Genomic DNA, 17,940 nt, shown 5'->3' on the forward strand with positions numbered 1-17,940 from the left:
GAGCGAGAGAGCACAAGCAGGAACAGTAGAGGGAGAGGGAGAAGCAGGCTCCCCGCCAAGCAGGGAGCCCGATGCGGGGCTTAATCCCAGGGCTCTGGGATCATGACCTGAGCTGAAGGCAGACGCTTAACCATCTGAGCTTCCCAGGCGCCCCACATTTTAGTAATTTTTTTAAAATATGGTACATTCTGAGCAGTATATTTTTTTAAAATCCTGTATCTGACATTTATATGATGTTATTTCTTTACCTCTTAGTACCTAGATTTTTTTTTTTTGTCATTTTTACAAGAGTGGATTGTTACTCCACATAGTACATGAGTAGTAAAATTTCTTTAGCATGTGGATAAAGTACTAGCTATAATTATTTTTACTTTCTAGCTTTCAATTTCAAGTTGTATAGTGGCCATGTTAAATTAACCAAAATAGGGAAATGACGTTCTCTTCTTATCCACAGTGGCAGCTAGACTGTCTTGCTTGCTTGCTGAAGTTAATATGCCAGTTTGCAGTAGATCCATCCGATTTGGATTTAGCTTATCATGATGTCTTTGCCTGGTCTGGTATAGCAGAAAGCCATAGGAAAAGAACTTGGCCTGGTAAATCAAGAAAGGCTGCTGGTGATCATGCCAAGGGTCTTCATATACCAAGATTAACAGAGGTAAAGTACAGAAGTTACCATTAAATTATAGTAATGAATTCTGTTTGTGTTTTACAAAGTTAAAAATACATTAATGCATTAGAAATGCAATCCTAGATTACAGTATGACCTAACAACTGAAGTGATATCTTCGTTTTTAATCCAGTAATAGTAATTATGAAATAGTAATATTTTTCAGTTCATTATCCAAATTGCAGGAGTGAATTGTATGCCATTCTAATGTTCTCCAGCTGTAGGATTTAGTTAATCATTTACACCCAGTAATTTATATACTAAATTTGTGAGGGTCCATTTAGGGAAACAAACCACACCAGGTATTTCAACAAAGGAGATTAAAATAAAGAATTGGTTTCACATGTCTGGATTGGGAGCTAAACATACAAAAAGAAAATGTTGAGGTAATCCAGACAGGTAACCATTCACCACCCCTAGTGTTTGTGGAACAAGTGGAAAAAGGTTGGGGATATCAGAAATGAGGAGGTTATAGGGAAGGATCTTGTTAACCTGGGGTTTAGGCCTCTGAGGAAGGGGCTCTGCTACTATTTCTGAAATAATAATGCCTTCCCCTGGGTTAAATACTTAAAGTACAATGCTGACAGAAAAAGCAAGGAAGTAATCTCTCTTCCAGTTGACAGAACCTCATAGGAAACCAGCTGGCAAGGGAGGAATTTAGTTTGTGATGTACCAGCCCTAGAATCACAAAGCAAGTCTATAGAATGGTAGATTTAGAACTAAACAAAAATGGTACAATAACAAGCACATCTAGCAGTATAATTAGAATTCTGTCAGTGGTTCATGTGATCAAATATTTGCCCTTCGAATGGCTCCATCACTGAACTGGGAAGTGGGGAGAGATAAAGACCAGTTTTTAGTGAGATCTCTTACTCATTTGTAATCTTTTGAGAATAGCACCTTACCTCAAGCTGCTCAAGAAACAGCAGAGTAATGAGTTGTTTCTGATAGAGAAGTATTGTAGTGAAACATATGTTGGAAACTACTGGTGAAAATTGAAACCTAAAGGCTATTTCCCTTTCAGAATTTTGGGAGATTAAGTGGGACAAGTGACCTCTCCTAGGATTCTAAATCATTTATAGCTAATACAATTAAAATAGAACTGTGGGGACTACAGTGTAATCTACATATGTTCTACAGTGTTGCGTATTGTCAACTCCTTACTTTAACCTTGCATTGCTGTAATGTTTCCGTTATTTATTTTCCAGAATGGTCTTCCCAGGTTATAATTTAAAAACTCAAATTGATTGTGTTCCTTTCTGTTAACTCATTAAGTAACTTCAAAGCTTTTGACCTTAATTAGTTATTTCCTCTTGAGATTTTAATAATACAAATATAACACAGACATAAAATACATGCACACATAAGTTTTTAAAATTTTTTTTAAATGTATGCAAGTATATATTATTGACAATAATTCAGAATATACAGGTGAACCTTCCCTCCCAGTCATAGGTGATTACCATTGATAGTTTTGTGTATTATCGTATTAGATTTTTTTCATTGCATATGCTGGTGTTATGTTTTTATAGTTTAGGAAAAGTGTTTACTATATATATTTTCCCATTAGTTGATCATAATCAGAATTTAGTATGTTAAGCTTTTTGGGAACAAAAATTTTTGTTATATGAATTCTAGAGACACAGTTACCCGGTTTTGATATTCTGTAGAGAGTGAGGAAGAACACTAATTTTTTTTTTTCATAATTTACTGTCATGCATTATTTCATTTGTTCCCCTTAAAGCCCTTTTAAAAGGTTCAAATTCCAAATCAGACTTTAAAATTTCCATCCTAAACAGCTTTCCTTGAAGCTGTCCTGATTTCACCAGGGATAGATAGTTGCTGCTCTCTTCTGCTCATGTGGCACATTCTGTTACTTGTGTTACGGTTCTTACTATGTTATCTGCTATACTGGACTCACATCTCCAGGATGGGAATAGTGCTTATAACACTTACAACAAAAGGGTTCCAATCTACAGAAGGGAGTCTCTAATTCTTTATTTATTTAAATTAGCAAATTATTTCTATTACATAGAACTATATAGAACATAAAGAACTCCCACTATATAGAAGAACTAGAACCTAAAAATTAAATACGTATTAATATCATGCACCTTGAAATGTTGCAAACCTCAGGATTTTTAATCTAGAATCTGTACCCTGTATTCATTTTTTTCTCTATTTCAGGATGGTTGAGATATCTGCCACTGGTTGGCTTTTTTCCCCTTATGTCAGAAGCAAAAAATGTTTAATTCTTGATCACCCCAATGAACCATTGACATGTGTAATATATTTTTTCACCCATAAAGAATTTATGGATCAGATATGAAGAATAGCTTTGCTTCTATATTTGTAAATTTTCTTTTATTTTTTTAAGTTGCTATTCTTAAGTTATAAAATTCTGGTTTTCTAATATTGATATTTTTACAGTATATGATATTCCTTATCTTGTTATAGATAAAAAAGTAATTTGGAATCTTGGGTTAAAAGTGCTTTTTTGTGTTTGAGTATATTTAAATATTTTTTTTTAATGTTTTTGTTTTAAAGGTATTTCTTGTTCTTGTCCAAGGAACCAGTTTGATTCAGCGACTTATGTCTGTTGCTTATACGTATGATAATCTGGCTCCTAGGTATGAAGTTTTTATGCAATTTTTGTATTTGTACCAAGAATATAGTACTTGAAAACGTCATTTTGAAAAAATTTAAAGGTTAGGAGAAAAATTGTTAGGGTATCTTTAATTCTCATACTGTTCATCTTCATTTGTGTATTATCAACATTTTGCCAGTTTTACTGCATAATCATGAGTGTGCATTTTCTGTGTGTTTGTATGCACATACTTATTTACATCTTCCTGAATTTTGTGAGAGTAAGTTTCAGATATCATGACCATTTACCAATAATACTTCGATACCAGGACATTTTCATAATAATTTGAGTAAAATATAGAAAGTTTAACATCGCTCTGATAGTGTTATTTAATGTATAGTCCACACTCAAATTCTCCCATTAATATTCTTTATAATACTTTTTTTTTCCTGATCCAGGATCGTGTACTGCATGTAGTTGTTATTTCTTCCACTTCCTTTTATCAGGGATACTTCGTTAGCCTTTCTCTCATGATATTGACATTTCTGAGTACTTCAGGCCAGTTCTTCTATAAAGCATCTTTCAGTTTAGGTTTTCTGATTCTAGCAATTTTAATTGTTCTTCATGATTAAATACAGATGATGTATTTTTAGCAGGAGTACTCCATGAGTAATGTGTCTTTCCCAATACATCCTGCTGATGTCAATTGGTCCCATTATTAGTGATACTAATTTTTATTAGTTTATGTGGTTTCCTGCAGGTTTCTCTCCAATAATGTTGCTGATTTTTCCTAATTAAAAGTGACCCGTCGGAAGCTGCTCCTCATAAAACTTTCGTTCATTGATTTTTAGCATTCAGTGATGATTCTTGTCTGCATTAAACATTAGGTTGTATTTGTAAAGTAGTGATTTTCTGGCTCTTAACCATTCCTTTTATGTTTATTGGTTGACATTCTATTATGAGGAAGAGCTTTCTCTTCCTCCCTTTTAGTTAGTATCAGTTTGAATTCATGTGGATTTTTTTTTTCCACTCAATTTGTTGTCGTTCATGACTATTAATTACTATTCACTTTACTCAAATTATACCTGAGTTGGCCTCCTCAAGCTTGTTCATGTGTCCTTTTGACAAATCCTTATTATTTGTGGTGGAAGGGAAGAGAGGAGTCCTTTTTTATTTTTCCTGTCACGCTAAGATCTTCAAGGCATGTAGTTTCCCTGCCTTAGTCCTGGAATCAGCCATTTCTTTAAGAAGCCCTAGTTCATGTGGTGGGAAACTTCCAAAAATATGGGCTCTTGGTGGACTCATTGCTACTGAGGTTTCCTTGCTTCTAGGCCCTTGGTGGACAGAGCTGGAAATACGTGTATGTGAATATAGTTTGAGCATGTAATAATCCCATTTATTTGGGCTACAGTAGAGATTAAAAAAATAATGTATGAAATTTTGATACTGAAATTCAAGTGTGATAATTGCTGACTGATACATAGGAACCTGATTGTATGCCTTAAATAATCACATAAGTTATGTTAAAGTGTAAAATTAATTGTATGTGTGTAGGTGTTCTTTTGGGCTGAAATTTGCCATTATACTTAAGTGATTTATAAAGCTAGTGTAAACACGTTTGAAAGTGCTTGACCTTATTTGTGGCTAATAGCTAATAGCTGTTTTTAGATGCTTTTAAAAGTCACCTTCATAGGCAGTGGTTGCATATAAATAGCATGATTATTTTAAGATTATTTTATAATTTACCTTTCTTTTGTCTCTGTCTCAGTTGAATTCACATTAATTATTTGATCAATATCTGCTTTACCCCACTAGACTCTAAGTTCTATATGAACAATATCTCATTTTTCTCACCATGGTATTTTTAGTGCCAGGCACCTTATCTCATTGTTTGTAAAACTTATGAATGGACAGCGTGTGGAAACGAAGAAAGTACTGTAAACATGCCTTTGATTTGTATGATAAAATACATTTTATACCCCAACCACCAATTAACTCTCCAGTTAAATAATTCTTAACTTTTCCTCTATGTCCTCACTAACCCACACTCTACTATCCCACATGCCATGATGTATTTGAGTTAACAAGGCCATTCAGTAACTGTTTTAGTTTGCTTTTATTTCTTGTGAATCAAGATATGTTCACTTGACTTTGTTAACCTCACACAAGGAAAAAAAATGTGCAGGTTTGATACCAGCTACTGCTGTTCAAGTTGGTTCACTCTGTGGCAATTCTTGTTTTTCATTCTACCAGTTCCATTCTTCAAAAACTTTTTACCATCTTTGTAATGTGAGCCCCCTCCTCCTGCCGCCCATCCCTGTTTTTATCTCTGTGCCTGTTCATGCACCGTTATCTTTTCCTTAGGCCCCAGCTTGATTCATATGGTGCCAGGTTTATATCAATTAAGGCAGCTAGAGCATACTTTTTGCCTATGTTATCAAAAAATCTTTTTTTTTTTTTATAAAGATTATTTGAGAGAGCGTGTGTGCACGAGCAAGAGCTGAGGGGAGGGGCAGAGGGAGAAGCAGACTCCCAGCTGATCAGGGAGCCTGAGGCAGGGCTTGATCCTGGGACTCTAGGATCATGACCCGAGTCGAAGGCAGCTGCTTAACCAACTGAGCCCCCAGGTGCCCCATCAAAAATCTTCTAATGCTACATATTTAAAAGGTAGATGGGTAGGTTGTTGGTAAAGTTGGTTATACCAATATGATAATAACTGAACATGAAATATGGACACGTATGTGATTTTACAAGTTTTAACTTCTTAGTACTAAATTTTTACTTTTATTTTTTTAAAGATTTATTTGAGAGAGAGAGAGAAAGCGCGCAAATGAGCGTAGGGAGTGGGGAAGGAGAGGGAAAGAGAATCTTAAGCAGACTTCGTGCTGAGGACAGAGCCCGGATGCAAGGCTCAATCTCACTACCCTGAGATCACGACCTGAGCTGAAACCAAGAGTGGGATGCTTAACTGATTGCACCACCCAGGTGCCCCAGTACTTTTTACTTTAAATCAATAATGTGGATGAATCTTGCTTTTTGAGATTTTGAAAGGTGTTTTGTTAATTGTAACAAAGTGAGGATGCTAGAGATCAGTGCTTTTCTTTTTTTAAACAATTTATTTGTAAGACAGATAATCCCCATTTATTGGTTTTGTTAAAATGAAAGTTTTTAATACTTTTCTTTAAATTGAAGTAATACATTTTCCACTGAAGTAACTAAATGTGTGGAGAAAAACGGATGTAAAATAATACAGAATTAAATTAGTTTTCTCTACTTTTTAATAATTTGCTTTTAACCATTTCTGATAGAAATTGGCATTAACAGTACTAAAGGAAGGGCATTGTGTGTCAGTGTATGATTTTATTTTTAAAATTAGAAGTCTGAAGTTTAGAATCTAAACCATTACAACCTTTCTGTTTGTAATACACATTAATTAAATCTTTTTTAAATAAGATTTTATTTATTGATGTGAGAGAAAGTGGGAGAGAGAGAGTGTGAGCATGAGCAAACAGAGGGAGGAGAGGCAGAGGGACAAGCAGACTCCACACTGAGCACAGAGCCCGATGTGGGGGGCTCAGTCGCATGACCCTAAGATCAGGACCTGAGCTGAAACCAAGTCGGATGCTTAACTGACTGAGCCACTCAGCTCACCCATCATGAGCACTTCTTGGTTCACTTATTTCAATCAATACTGTATTCACTCAGATATTGTTAAATCTGAGCAGTCAAATGGATTGGTTTGTAATATTTTACCAGTGTTTCTTTAAAAGATAAAGACCATAGGAAACATATTTTTCTTAAAATTTATTCTCTGTGGAGGGTACATTGTGTAAACTTTAAAGGATAAGTGGTAATAAATTGAGTCATTAATATTTTATTGCTAAAATTAATTAGTGGTGGTGGATTTTTTTTTTTTTTACTTTACAGAGTTTTGAAAGCTCAGTCCGATCACAGGTCTAGGCATGAAGGTAAGTAAGGGTTCCACAAAGTTAATTTTTAATAGAGATTTGCATAATTAGATAGTATTTAATAATGAACATTGTGTTTTCTTTACAGCACAAGTCTTATAGTCATACTTTTTTCTAATTTCTCTTTAGTTTCACATTATTCAATGTGGCTCTTGGTGAGTTGGGCACATTGCTGTTCTTTAGTGAAATCTAGCCTTGCTGATAGTGACCATTTACAAGATTGGTTAAAGAAATTGACTCTCCTTATTCCTGAGGTAAGATAAAGATTGAAAATCAGTACTATTATTCTTCATATTTTTTTACATTATTTGCATTGATAATAAAAAAAGAGCTAATGGAAACAAATGGACATGATTCCATAAATATGTCCCATTATCTGGAATGTACTTATTAAACATTTTCAGATCTACAGTGTTTTGAACTTCGTACACTTAATTGTGAATGTTAAGAGGCTCTTAACCATAGGAAACAAATTGAGGGTTGCTGGAGGGGAGGGGAGTGGAGGGATGGATAACTGAGTGATGGGCATTAAGGAGGGAATGTGATGTAATGAGCACTGGGTGTTATATGCAACTGATGAATTACTGAACTCTACCTCTGAAACTAATACTATATGTTAATTGAATTTAAATAAAAATGCAAAAAATTGTGAATATTAAATAGTCTAGAGCATTCATATTTTTCTTTTTCTGAAATAAAACCATACTTATTTTGCTTTGGAGTTTTGAAAATTTTTTTCTGGGAAGGACTAGAGTGTTTGTTTTGGTAATTTATATTTTAGAGGAAGCTTCTTTTCCTTTTTCTATTAGAGTGTATCCTTAGACACAAGAGATAAGTCAAATATATTTTTATTCCAATGTCAACACTAAAGTCAGTCATACTCTTGCTAAAACACTTAGCCACAATAGTTAAAATAGTTACATCTTTTTTAGGCAGCATTATCTTAGTACATTTAAGCTCTGAGTTGAATGCATATGTATTCTTGTTCTGGCTGTGTCACAGGTAATGATTGTGACATTTGGGCAAGTCCTGTAGAAACTAAAATGTTTTGGTATAAGTACTTTCTAAATTGCTTCTTGTTCTGAAAATATTTTATCCTCTTATTTAATAGTTTTGTAAATAAATTATTATGAATATCCTCTCCTTTGTTCCTTTTGTATTTGTTGTTATTGTTATGTTTATCTGGTTTTCCTCATGTCCATATTTGGGAATTTCTAACATGTTTCTACATAGTACTGTATACTTTGGAGGTACTTTATTTGATCAGATTTATGTGCATGGGTATATGATCAGAACATTGCATTTAAAAAAAATATTCCTAAAGAAACTGTGTAACATGTTATTTCTGCTGACATTGATTTTAAAGATTAACTTTTTAATACTTAACTCACACTATCTTTGGAACTTGCTTTTTCATTTAGACTGCAGTGCGTCATGAGTCTTGCAATGGTCTTTATAAGTTATCTCTGTCAGGGCTGGATGGAGGAGACTCAATCAATCGTTCTTTTCTGCTATTGGCTGCTTCAACATTGTTGAAATTTCTTCCTGATGCTCAAGCACTCAAACCTGTCAGGGTAAGATTTTACTGTGTTTAGGAGTGGTTTCTATTTCTGCAATTTTCTTTGCCCCAAGTTTTTATCATTGTATTACATACTTGCAGTAATTTTGAGTACTTGTTTACTGTATGTAGTTTTTACCAAGAGAATAGTTAATACAGTTCGTAAAGTGACAGCATTGGTGGACATATTGTGTCCATGTTACACCTAGGAATGGAGTTTTGGAAATAGCATTTGTTCTAACTAAAATTGAATGATAAAACCATCATAAGTGTAGCTTTCTTCTCATTTAGTCACACAGATTTTTTTTAATCTTTATGATACTCTGAATTTTGAATTTCCTTTCCTGCTCCAGTGTATATACTACCCTGTAAAAAAGCCTTCTACCACATAATAAATTCAGAGCTCATTAAGTAAATTCTACTAATCCCAGAAATATGATGCATTGTAGGATTTACTTTTTCCTCCTATGTGTTTGTCATCAAGTATGTAAGATATGTAATGTGTTTTTTATGTTTTAGATTTCAAAACTATAATAGACCATTGCATTTGGGTAGATTTATATATACTTATGTTCTGTAGGTTTCTTTTGTTGACACACATTTTCATTGAATTCTTCGTTTCTGTCACGTTATTTAACATTATATGTTACTCATGTAATGACTTTTCCGAGTAGGTTATAAGAAATTTGAGGGTAATACTTTATACTATTCACTTATGGGCCTAGTTATTCTAATTTTATAGAAGCTAGAAGTGTTCTTCCCATTTTTTGTTAAATTTTGAATACTGTTTGTATAGGGATTTAATTTTTTCATAAGGTCTGTAGTTTCTTAAATGTATTGTAATTTTAGGTTATTCCCCTTTTTAAAATGTTTTCACAAAGTTAAAAAATTTTTTTTTTTAATAGATAGATGATTATGAAGAAGAACCAATGTTAAAACCTGGATGTAAAGAGTATTTTTGGTTGTTGTGCAAATTAGTGGACAACATACATATAAAAGATGCTAGTCAGGTATGTTCAGAAAATTATACATTAACTTGTATGATGTTGGATGGATCATGCTCATGTATGTTTATGACTTTATATAAGCCCTTATTTTTGAGGGCATTTTTTATCATTCTCTAAGGGTTGAAAATGCCATAATTATTTTACTGTAGTTGGACCTTTTTGTTTTGCTCTAAATTCCTTTCTTCTTTTTACTTTGACCTTTGTTGAAATGTCTTCATCTGGTACCTATAAGTAATTTCCTATTTCTTCTGAGTAAGATTTGTAGATCTAAAATGTTACTTGGAATGTGAAATTTGGACTTTAAATGTAAATACACAGTGTTTTGTAATAGCATATGGGTTTGGAGTTTTGGATATGTAAAATAAAATTGCAATTCAAATAGAATTTATTTTAAGGTTAAGAAACTATTAACTTACTGATCTACTAATTTTCTTAGACTAATTTTCTTTTTGAGAGCAAGAGCACATGGACCAGTGAGGTGGACGCAGGTGGGGAGAGGGTCAGAGGGAGAGGTAGAGAGAGAATCTTAAGCAGGCTTCATGCGCAGCACGGAGCAGATGCGGGGCTGAATCTCATAACTCTGAGATCATGACCTGAGCTGAAACCAAGGGTTGTACACTTAACCACTGAGCCACCAGACAGCCCCTCCCCCTTAAATTTATTTTTTAAAGCCTAGTTTAAAGGTGGTGTTAAAAACAAACCTTAGTGGGGCACCTGGGTGGCTCAGTCGTTAAGCGTCTGCCTTCGGCTCAGGTCATGATCCCAGGGTCCTGGGATCGAGCCCCACATCAGGCTCCCTGCTTGGCCGGGAGCCTGCTTCTCCCTCTCCCACTCTCCCTGCTTGTGTTCCCTCTCTCGCTGTGTCTCTCTCTGTCAAAAAATAAATAAAAGCTTTAAAAAAAAAAACAAACCTTAGTGGGCAAATTGACTGGTAATGTGAACTATATCTCAATAAAATTGTTAGAGAAAATAAAACAATAAACCTTTGTATCTCCTCCATATATTACTATGACTATCATAACTTATTACTGACATTCCATGGATTTTTTTTTTTTTTTTAAGATTTTCTTTACTTAATTTGAGAGAGAGTTAGCGAGAGAGGGAGCGCGCGCAAAGCCAGGGGGTGAGGCAGAGGGAGAGGCAGACTCCCCGCTGAGCAGGGAGCCCAATGCGGAGCTCAATCCCAGGACACCAGGATCATGACCTTAGCCAAAGGCAGACGCTTAACTGACTGAGCCACCCAGGCATACCCCATGGATTCTTTTTTAAAGGACTATCAATGATTAGTTTATAACTATCAAAGAGTAGCTGTATTATTTATAATTTAATTAGTATGTTAATGAATTTGGGAGAACCAAATTCTTATTACTTACAGGGGAAGGATATTTTTTGTTTTAGTAACCTCTGCCTACTAAACACTTTGAATTTTGTATTTTCTCTTTGTATTAAGACCACACTCCTTGACTTAGATGCTTTGGCACGACATTTGGCTGACTGTATTCGAAGGTAAAATTTGATGTGGAATTGACAATTTTATCGTTGAGGAAACATAAAGGACATAAGTATGTGAACTATCTTGTTTTGCTTGTGTTCTTTTTTGTAGCAGGGAAATCCTTGATCATCAAGATGGTAATATAGAAGATGATGGGCTTACAGGACTTCTAAGGCTTGCAACAAGTGTTATTAAACACAAACCACCCTTTAAATTTTCCAGAGAAGGACAGGTAGGTATTAAGACATCTAAATGTCTGTATGAAATATGATTGAAATTTTTTTTGTTGTTGCATTGTATGTGGGTACATTAAATTTTCTTAAACATGCAAACATAAAGCTTGCTAGAACTTTATTGTTGGTAGGAAAAGAGAACACTGAATAAAATGAACCCTAGAAATATTAATGCTAAGCTTATATGCAGAAAAAATTTTAATTCCTATGACTTGTACATAGAAAGGCAACCTCTACTACAATTTCTGTAGGGTTGACTATTTTGAATTAATAATTTACACAGAATTAATAAGTAGTCATAGAGTACCTGTCTGTTTTCATGTTTTAGAAGCCCATTTGACATGAAATCTGTGAATATTTGATAACACCTAAGCACTGTATACCCATAAATGCCTAATTACTCTTCAGATTAAGTTATTTACTCTGCCATTAGCACTTTTGTCATTGCCTGCATTGAGGGAGTTAGTTTTGGTTTGGAGGGTTGTTTTCTTGAGGTCACTAATTGTGGTAGGAAACACAGGAATAACCAGAAGGATGGAAGATAATCCTCAAGGGCATAGAGTTGGGGATTCTGGAGATAAACTTAAGGTGACAGTCTTAACTGTCTTAAATCTGTACTACTTCCCCTATTTGACAAAGCCCCTTTTTGTGCTATTTTTCTAGGTCCTTTTTAAATTTTTCCTATACTCACTGGGAATAATTTGATTTAGTTTTGCTGGTTGAAGTACTATGTTACATAAGCCAGTATATAACTTTTATTCTAAAATATAATATATTGATTTCTTTGATAACATATTGTAATGTGAAAATCATTGTAAAAAAAGAAATTTTTAGATAGTGCAAAGAGAAGATCCCCATATAGTTTGATTTCCCATGATGCTTAGGTGATGGATGACCTTCCAGGAGTTTCCATAGAAACTCAAGTATACTCAAGTATATCATTAAATACTCAAGTATATCATTTATATTACATAAATACCATTTTGTGATCTGCTTTTTTTATTTAAAAAAATGAATACACTAAAAATATATTTCAAAAAATAAATACATAAGGAGGGAAACTATTTTTATTGACATTTATGTTGTTACTGGTTGTAAGAAAAAAAAAAAGCAACTGCAGGGAACATCATCTTTGCACCCCTGTCCCATTATATACTCCTATTCTTAAAAGTAAATTTGATTGATTTTAATCATATTAGCTTACAAAAGGCTCTGTCCTTTTATTCTCCCAGCTGCACTGTATTAGAATGTTTCTAATATTCAGTTTCTCAGATATCCCCACATGTGATAGGGATATCTGAGACATTCCTTACATGTGAAGTCTTTGCCAGTCTCACTTTTGCTTTAGTTTTATGTCTTTGGTTTTTGTTGAAGATGAGTGTCTTTTTATGTACGTATTGTCTATTTGTGTTAACTTGTGAATTTTCTGTTTATAATCTGTGTATCTTTTGTCATTTTTCTTCTCATTTGTAAAAGTCTGAATTTTGAAAATATTAAAAAGAATTTAATATTCTTTTTCTGTCCTCTTTTCCAGAATTCTTTTTTTGCTTATCCATGTTTTTTATTTTTTATTTTTTTAAAGATTTTTTTATTTATTTGCAGAGAGAGCGAGAGAGGGAACACAAGCAGGGGGAGTAGGAGAGGGAGAAGCAGGCTTCCCACTGAGCAGGAAGCCCAATGTGGGGCTGGATCCCAGGACCCTGGGGTCATGACCTGAGCCAAGGGCAGAAGTTTAACGACTGAGCCACCCAGGCGCCCCTGCTTATCCTTGTTTCTTAAAGAGTACTTGTTTTTTCCTTCTGTGTTTTGTTTATTATACAAATAATAATCTTAGGCAAAGTTTTGAGCCCTTATAAAGGTAGATGTTATTATTAGATCCTGTTTTGACAAATGATGAAATTAAGCCATAGACGGGTTAAGCAACTTGCCTCACTGAGGTTACTCATACTCTTCACTTAGCTGACCTTCTAACCACTATGCAATACTGGCTACAGATGTTAAAGTCCTAAACATATGGCTCTTTAGTTTCCTTTTTTCACCACCTTAGAGAGTCTCCATATCCGCATATGCTATATCAGGTTAATTCATTCTTTTTAACAACTGCATAGTAGTCTGTGTGTGTGTGTGTGTGTGTGTATTTTAATGTTTTATTTATTTTTTAAGAATTTATTCATTCATTTGATAGAGAGCATAAGCAGGGGGAGAGGCAGGCAGTGGGAGAAGAGAAGCAGGCTCCCCACTGAGCAAGGAGGCCGATGCAGGGCTTGATCCCAAGACCCTGGGATCATGACCTGAGCTGAAGGCAGACACTTAACCGACTGAGCCACCCAGGCGCCCCCCCCCCTCTTTTTTTAACAAGGGGAATATTTGGGGGACATGCTAGTTGTTTTGTTTCCTTTTTTTTTTCTTTAAAGATTTATTTATTTGAGAGAGTGAGCAAGCGAGAGAGCATGAGCGGGGGACGGAGCAGAGGGTAAGGGAGAAGCAGCCTCCCCACTGAACAGGAAGCCTAACATGGGGCTCGATCCCAGGACCCTGGGATCATGACCTGAGCCAAAGGCAGACGTGTATATATCCAGCTCTTAATGATGAAAATTGTCTTATACTCTTACAGTGATATTGTAGTGAAGATGTTTATACATCTGTCACTTATGAAATCTGTAGGAAAAAACTCTGGAAGTAAAATTGCTGGTTCACAGGGTTGTACCTTTTGACTTTGGTCGTTATAACCATGTTGCTTTCTCTGGATGCTGAGCCAATTTATTGCTCCTACACTGTATGTCGATGAGTGCCATTTCGTCATAGTCTCACCAACCCAGTATAATACCATATATTTCATTTCTGCCAGTCCAATAGTGAAAAACATTGTCCTAGTTTTATTTTACTTTTTATAATTATGAATAAGTTTGAGCTTCTTTGCATGTGTTGGAAAACCATTATTTTGTGTTATCTTTTCTCTGATCTAGACTCTAGGCAGAGAAGTGGGAGGGCGAATGTGTTGGGAATCTAGCTAGGAATCAGTGGTTCTAGAGAGGGGTGATGGTGAAAAGTGTTTGGATTTGGGATATTTATTGAAGAAGGTAGAGCTCACAGACTTAAATTTGGATAGGATTGTGAGGTGGGAGAGAAAGACTCCTCAGTTTTGAGCCTGAGAAACTAAATGAATGATAATTCCATTTACTAAGAAGGGGAAATCTCGAGATAGATCATTTTTGGGGAGAAGTGAGGTTGTCAGAATCAAGCCTATTTTGGACATGTTAAATAGGAAATGTCAATTAGATATGCAAGTGGAGGTGTTTAAGGCAGTTGGTTTGGTGTAATACTAAGAAAAGTTTTATTTATATTTAAAATAACTTTTCTACTTTAATGACTTAACTTTATTATTTAAGAATTCTTAAAAATTTCATTGAGAATTTAGTTCGGGAATCAGTTAACATTTTCTGTAAAGAGCCTTACAGTAAATATTTTAGGGTGTGCAGGCTAAATAAGGTCTCTTTCACCACCATCACCAACTGCTTTCCTTCCTCTTCATGCCCTCTTCCTCCATTTTTCTAATTCCCTTTTAAAAATATAAACCTCATTCTTATCTCTACTACGTTGCATGGTATCTAACGACAAATACATACTGAACAGACTGATGATTAAGACTCAATCCTGATTCTTAAGAACTGACTGTGTATTTTTTAAGAACAATTTAATGGTTCATTTTTTTCAGCAGGTAATTATTGAGAAACCTGTCTTATTCAAAATTTGTATGTACCTTCACAAATAATGGCTGCTCAGGATATTTACCATTAGTGTTAAAAAAAAAAAAAGACCATTAAAGGGATACCATCAGGGATGTGAGGATCACATAGCGCTGACATGATTAGGAAAGGCTTTGAAGAGGATACAGCTTTTATAATACAGGATAAAGGGGTTTTGGTTTTTCTTTTTTTCTTTTCTTTTCTTTCTTTTTTTTTTTTTTTTAAAGATTTTACTTATTTGTCAGAGAGGGAGAGAACAAGCAGAGGGAGAAGCAGACTCCCTGCTGAGCAAGGAGCCCGATGCGGGACTTGATCCCAGGACCCCGGGATCATGACCTGAGCCTAAGGCAGATGCTTAACCGACTGAGCCACCCAGGCGTCCCCAGGATACTTTTTTTTTTTTTTTTAAGTAGAAAAGTAAAGGAAACCTTTAAGTCCTAGAAAAGAATATGAGTAAAAATAAAGTGATAGGAACCACTGGATATGTGTAGGAAGTTCAGGGATTAGTTCAGCTTGACTTGAGTTTGAAAAAGTATAGGAGGTAACTTTGGGAAGCTAGATATGGTCATCTCTTGAGTTCACAGGAAATTATTTTTATATGTACATGCAGTAAAACAAAAGCATTACTTTTGTAATTTAAAAAAGGGAGTCCTGGGCGCCTGGGTGGCTCAGTTGGTTAAGCGACTGCCTTCGGCTCAGGTCATGATCCTGGAGTCCCGGGATCGAGTCCCGCATCGGGCTCCCTGCTCAGCAGGGAGTCTGCTTCTCCCTCTCCCGCTCCTCCCTCATGTGCTCTCTCTCTCTCTCTTTCTCTCTCAAATAAATAAATAAAATCTTAAAAAAAAAAAGGGGGGGGGGAGTCCTTAAAGTGTTTGATCCAGTCAAATAACGTCAGGAATGTGCATTAGCAAAATACCTGGTGACAGATTAAGAGCCAGCAGAGTACAGTAGTCTTCAAACTTTTATTGCTCACATGGTCTTGTGCTTGCTTCACCAGCACATATACTAAAATATTGCTCACATAGTCTTTAAAGAATTTTGGGAAACGTAGGTGTCCTCACACAGATTCTTAGACTTTAAAACATTTCTAGATTTTTCAACTCTATTTTTTTAATTTTGTTTTAAGTTTTTATTTTAGTTCTAGTTAATATACAGTCTTATATTACTTTCAAGTGTACAGTATAGTGATTCAGCAATTCCATGTTTCATTTATTGCTCATCATAAGTACACTCCTTAATCCCCATCAACTCTGTATTTTTAAAGAATATAATTTCCAGGAATTTGTTAAAACTGAAAAAAATATTTAAAAAACATAATTAATGTAAAAAATACTGTGACCTCACGGTGTTGTCCAAAATTTCTTCTGTATTTAATTATCATTACATTACATTTATTTGGATATGGGCCATCAAAGCAACGTAAATATACTTTTTTTCATATACACAGCAAACTTTAAGTAAAAGCTCTTTTTAGTAACATTTTATAGAAGGAAATTTGTATCTTCATCAAATGTCAAAAGTCCATCTTCTAGCATTAAAAGTAGTTGGCAGTCTATAGCAATAATTTTGTCAATCTTTCTGTTTACATTTTTTCAGTCTCAAAAATAGAAGGAACTATATTCTTGATATATTTTTATAGAGTCTGTTGTTTTGCAATTTGATTAGTAAGAACAGAATGGGTTTAGGATGTCTCATTTTTCTCTGAAACTTTTTCTTATAGTCATTTCTTTTATATCTGGGTTGAAGTTGTTTCAGCATGGTTGTCGCTTTACATGATTGTAGAGATTTCCTTCTCATGTGTGGGGTGACAAGTAAGTCATGTAAGTCTCGTAAGTCATCCTCGCAGGAGGTGAAGAATTCCCAAAGGGGACTTTTTCTTAAAAGACTTGAAGGTCAGCGAGAAAGCAGTGAGCCCAGTTGACTCTGTGGATACTGGCATGTTTTGTTCACCAGCCTCAGAGTTGTTGAGGGTCTTCTTTGTATTCCACGTCTGATCACCAAGTAATGTTAACCTTAAAAAACAAAACTGCCAGTTACTTTACCAGCAAAAATGGGTTTATTTGTGAATAGCAGAGACTCACAACCCAGGGCATGCACTCTTCTGCAGAACCATAGGCAAGTCCAAATATACCTTAAGTTTTGCCAGGGAAGTATGAAACATTAAAATGAAATTTAGTTGAAAATGAATGTATTAACAAGAAGGATGGGCCTTTTAAAATTAATTCATATAGTTACAGGTGGATATTACTTGTTAATGAGGTCGAATGTGTGTTCATTAATTCTCTTCCTACTTTATATTTTTATTTATTTAATGTTTTTAAAAAAGATTTTATTTATTTGACAGAGACACAGCGAGAGAGGGAACACAAGCAGGGGGAGTGGGGGAGGGAGAAGCAGGCTTCCCGCGGAGCAGGGAGCCCGATGTGGGGCTCAATCCCAGGACCCTGGGATCATGACCTGAGCCAAAGGCAGATGCTTAACGACTGAGCCACCCAGGCGCCCTTTACTTTATATTTTTATAATGTAGATTCTGGGACACCTTATTTACATAATGGAAATGTGAACTTTGTTCACATGTTTACAGTGGAAATGGAAGTTTTATTTTAACAGTGTTATTTAATCTTTGAATTTCTTCTGAATTACATGTTAAAAATCACACTGATCTATTATCAGAAACTATTT

General features: G+C 34.9%; 1 protein-coding gene across 1 annotated transcript in view; it reads left to right on the plus strand.

Moving 5' to 3' along the window:
* USP34 (ubiquitin specific peptidase 34) overlaps positions 1-17,940 on the plus strand; it is a 263,530-nt gene that overhangs the window by 180,117 nt on the left and 65,473 nt on the right. The window contains 8 exon segments of the mRNA XM_044918540.1: positions 455-655; positions 3,215-3,297; positions 7,182-7,222; positions 7,352-7,476; positions 8,644-8,796; positions 9,686-9,790; positions 11,238-11,293; positions 11,391-11,511. Of these exon segments, the coding sequence (XP_044774475.1) occupies positions 455-655; positions 3,215-3,297; positions 7,182-7,222; positions 7,352-7,476; positions 8,644-8,796; positions 9,686-9,790; positions 11,238-11,293; positions 11,391-11,511 (885 nt within the window).

Source organism: Neomonachus schauinslandi, chromosome 10 (genome assembly GCF_002201575.2).
Source record: "Neomonachus schauinslandi chromosome 10, ASM220157v2, whole genome shotgun sequence".
In the NCBI taxonomy this organism is placed as follows: Eukaryota; Metazoa; Chordata; class Mammalia; order Carnivora; family Phocidae; genus Neomonachus; species Neomonachus schauinslandi.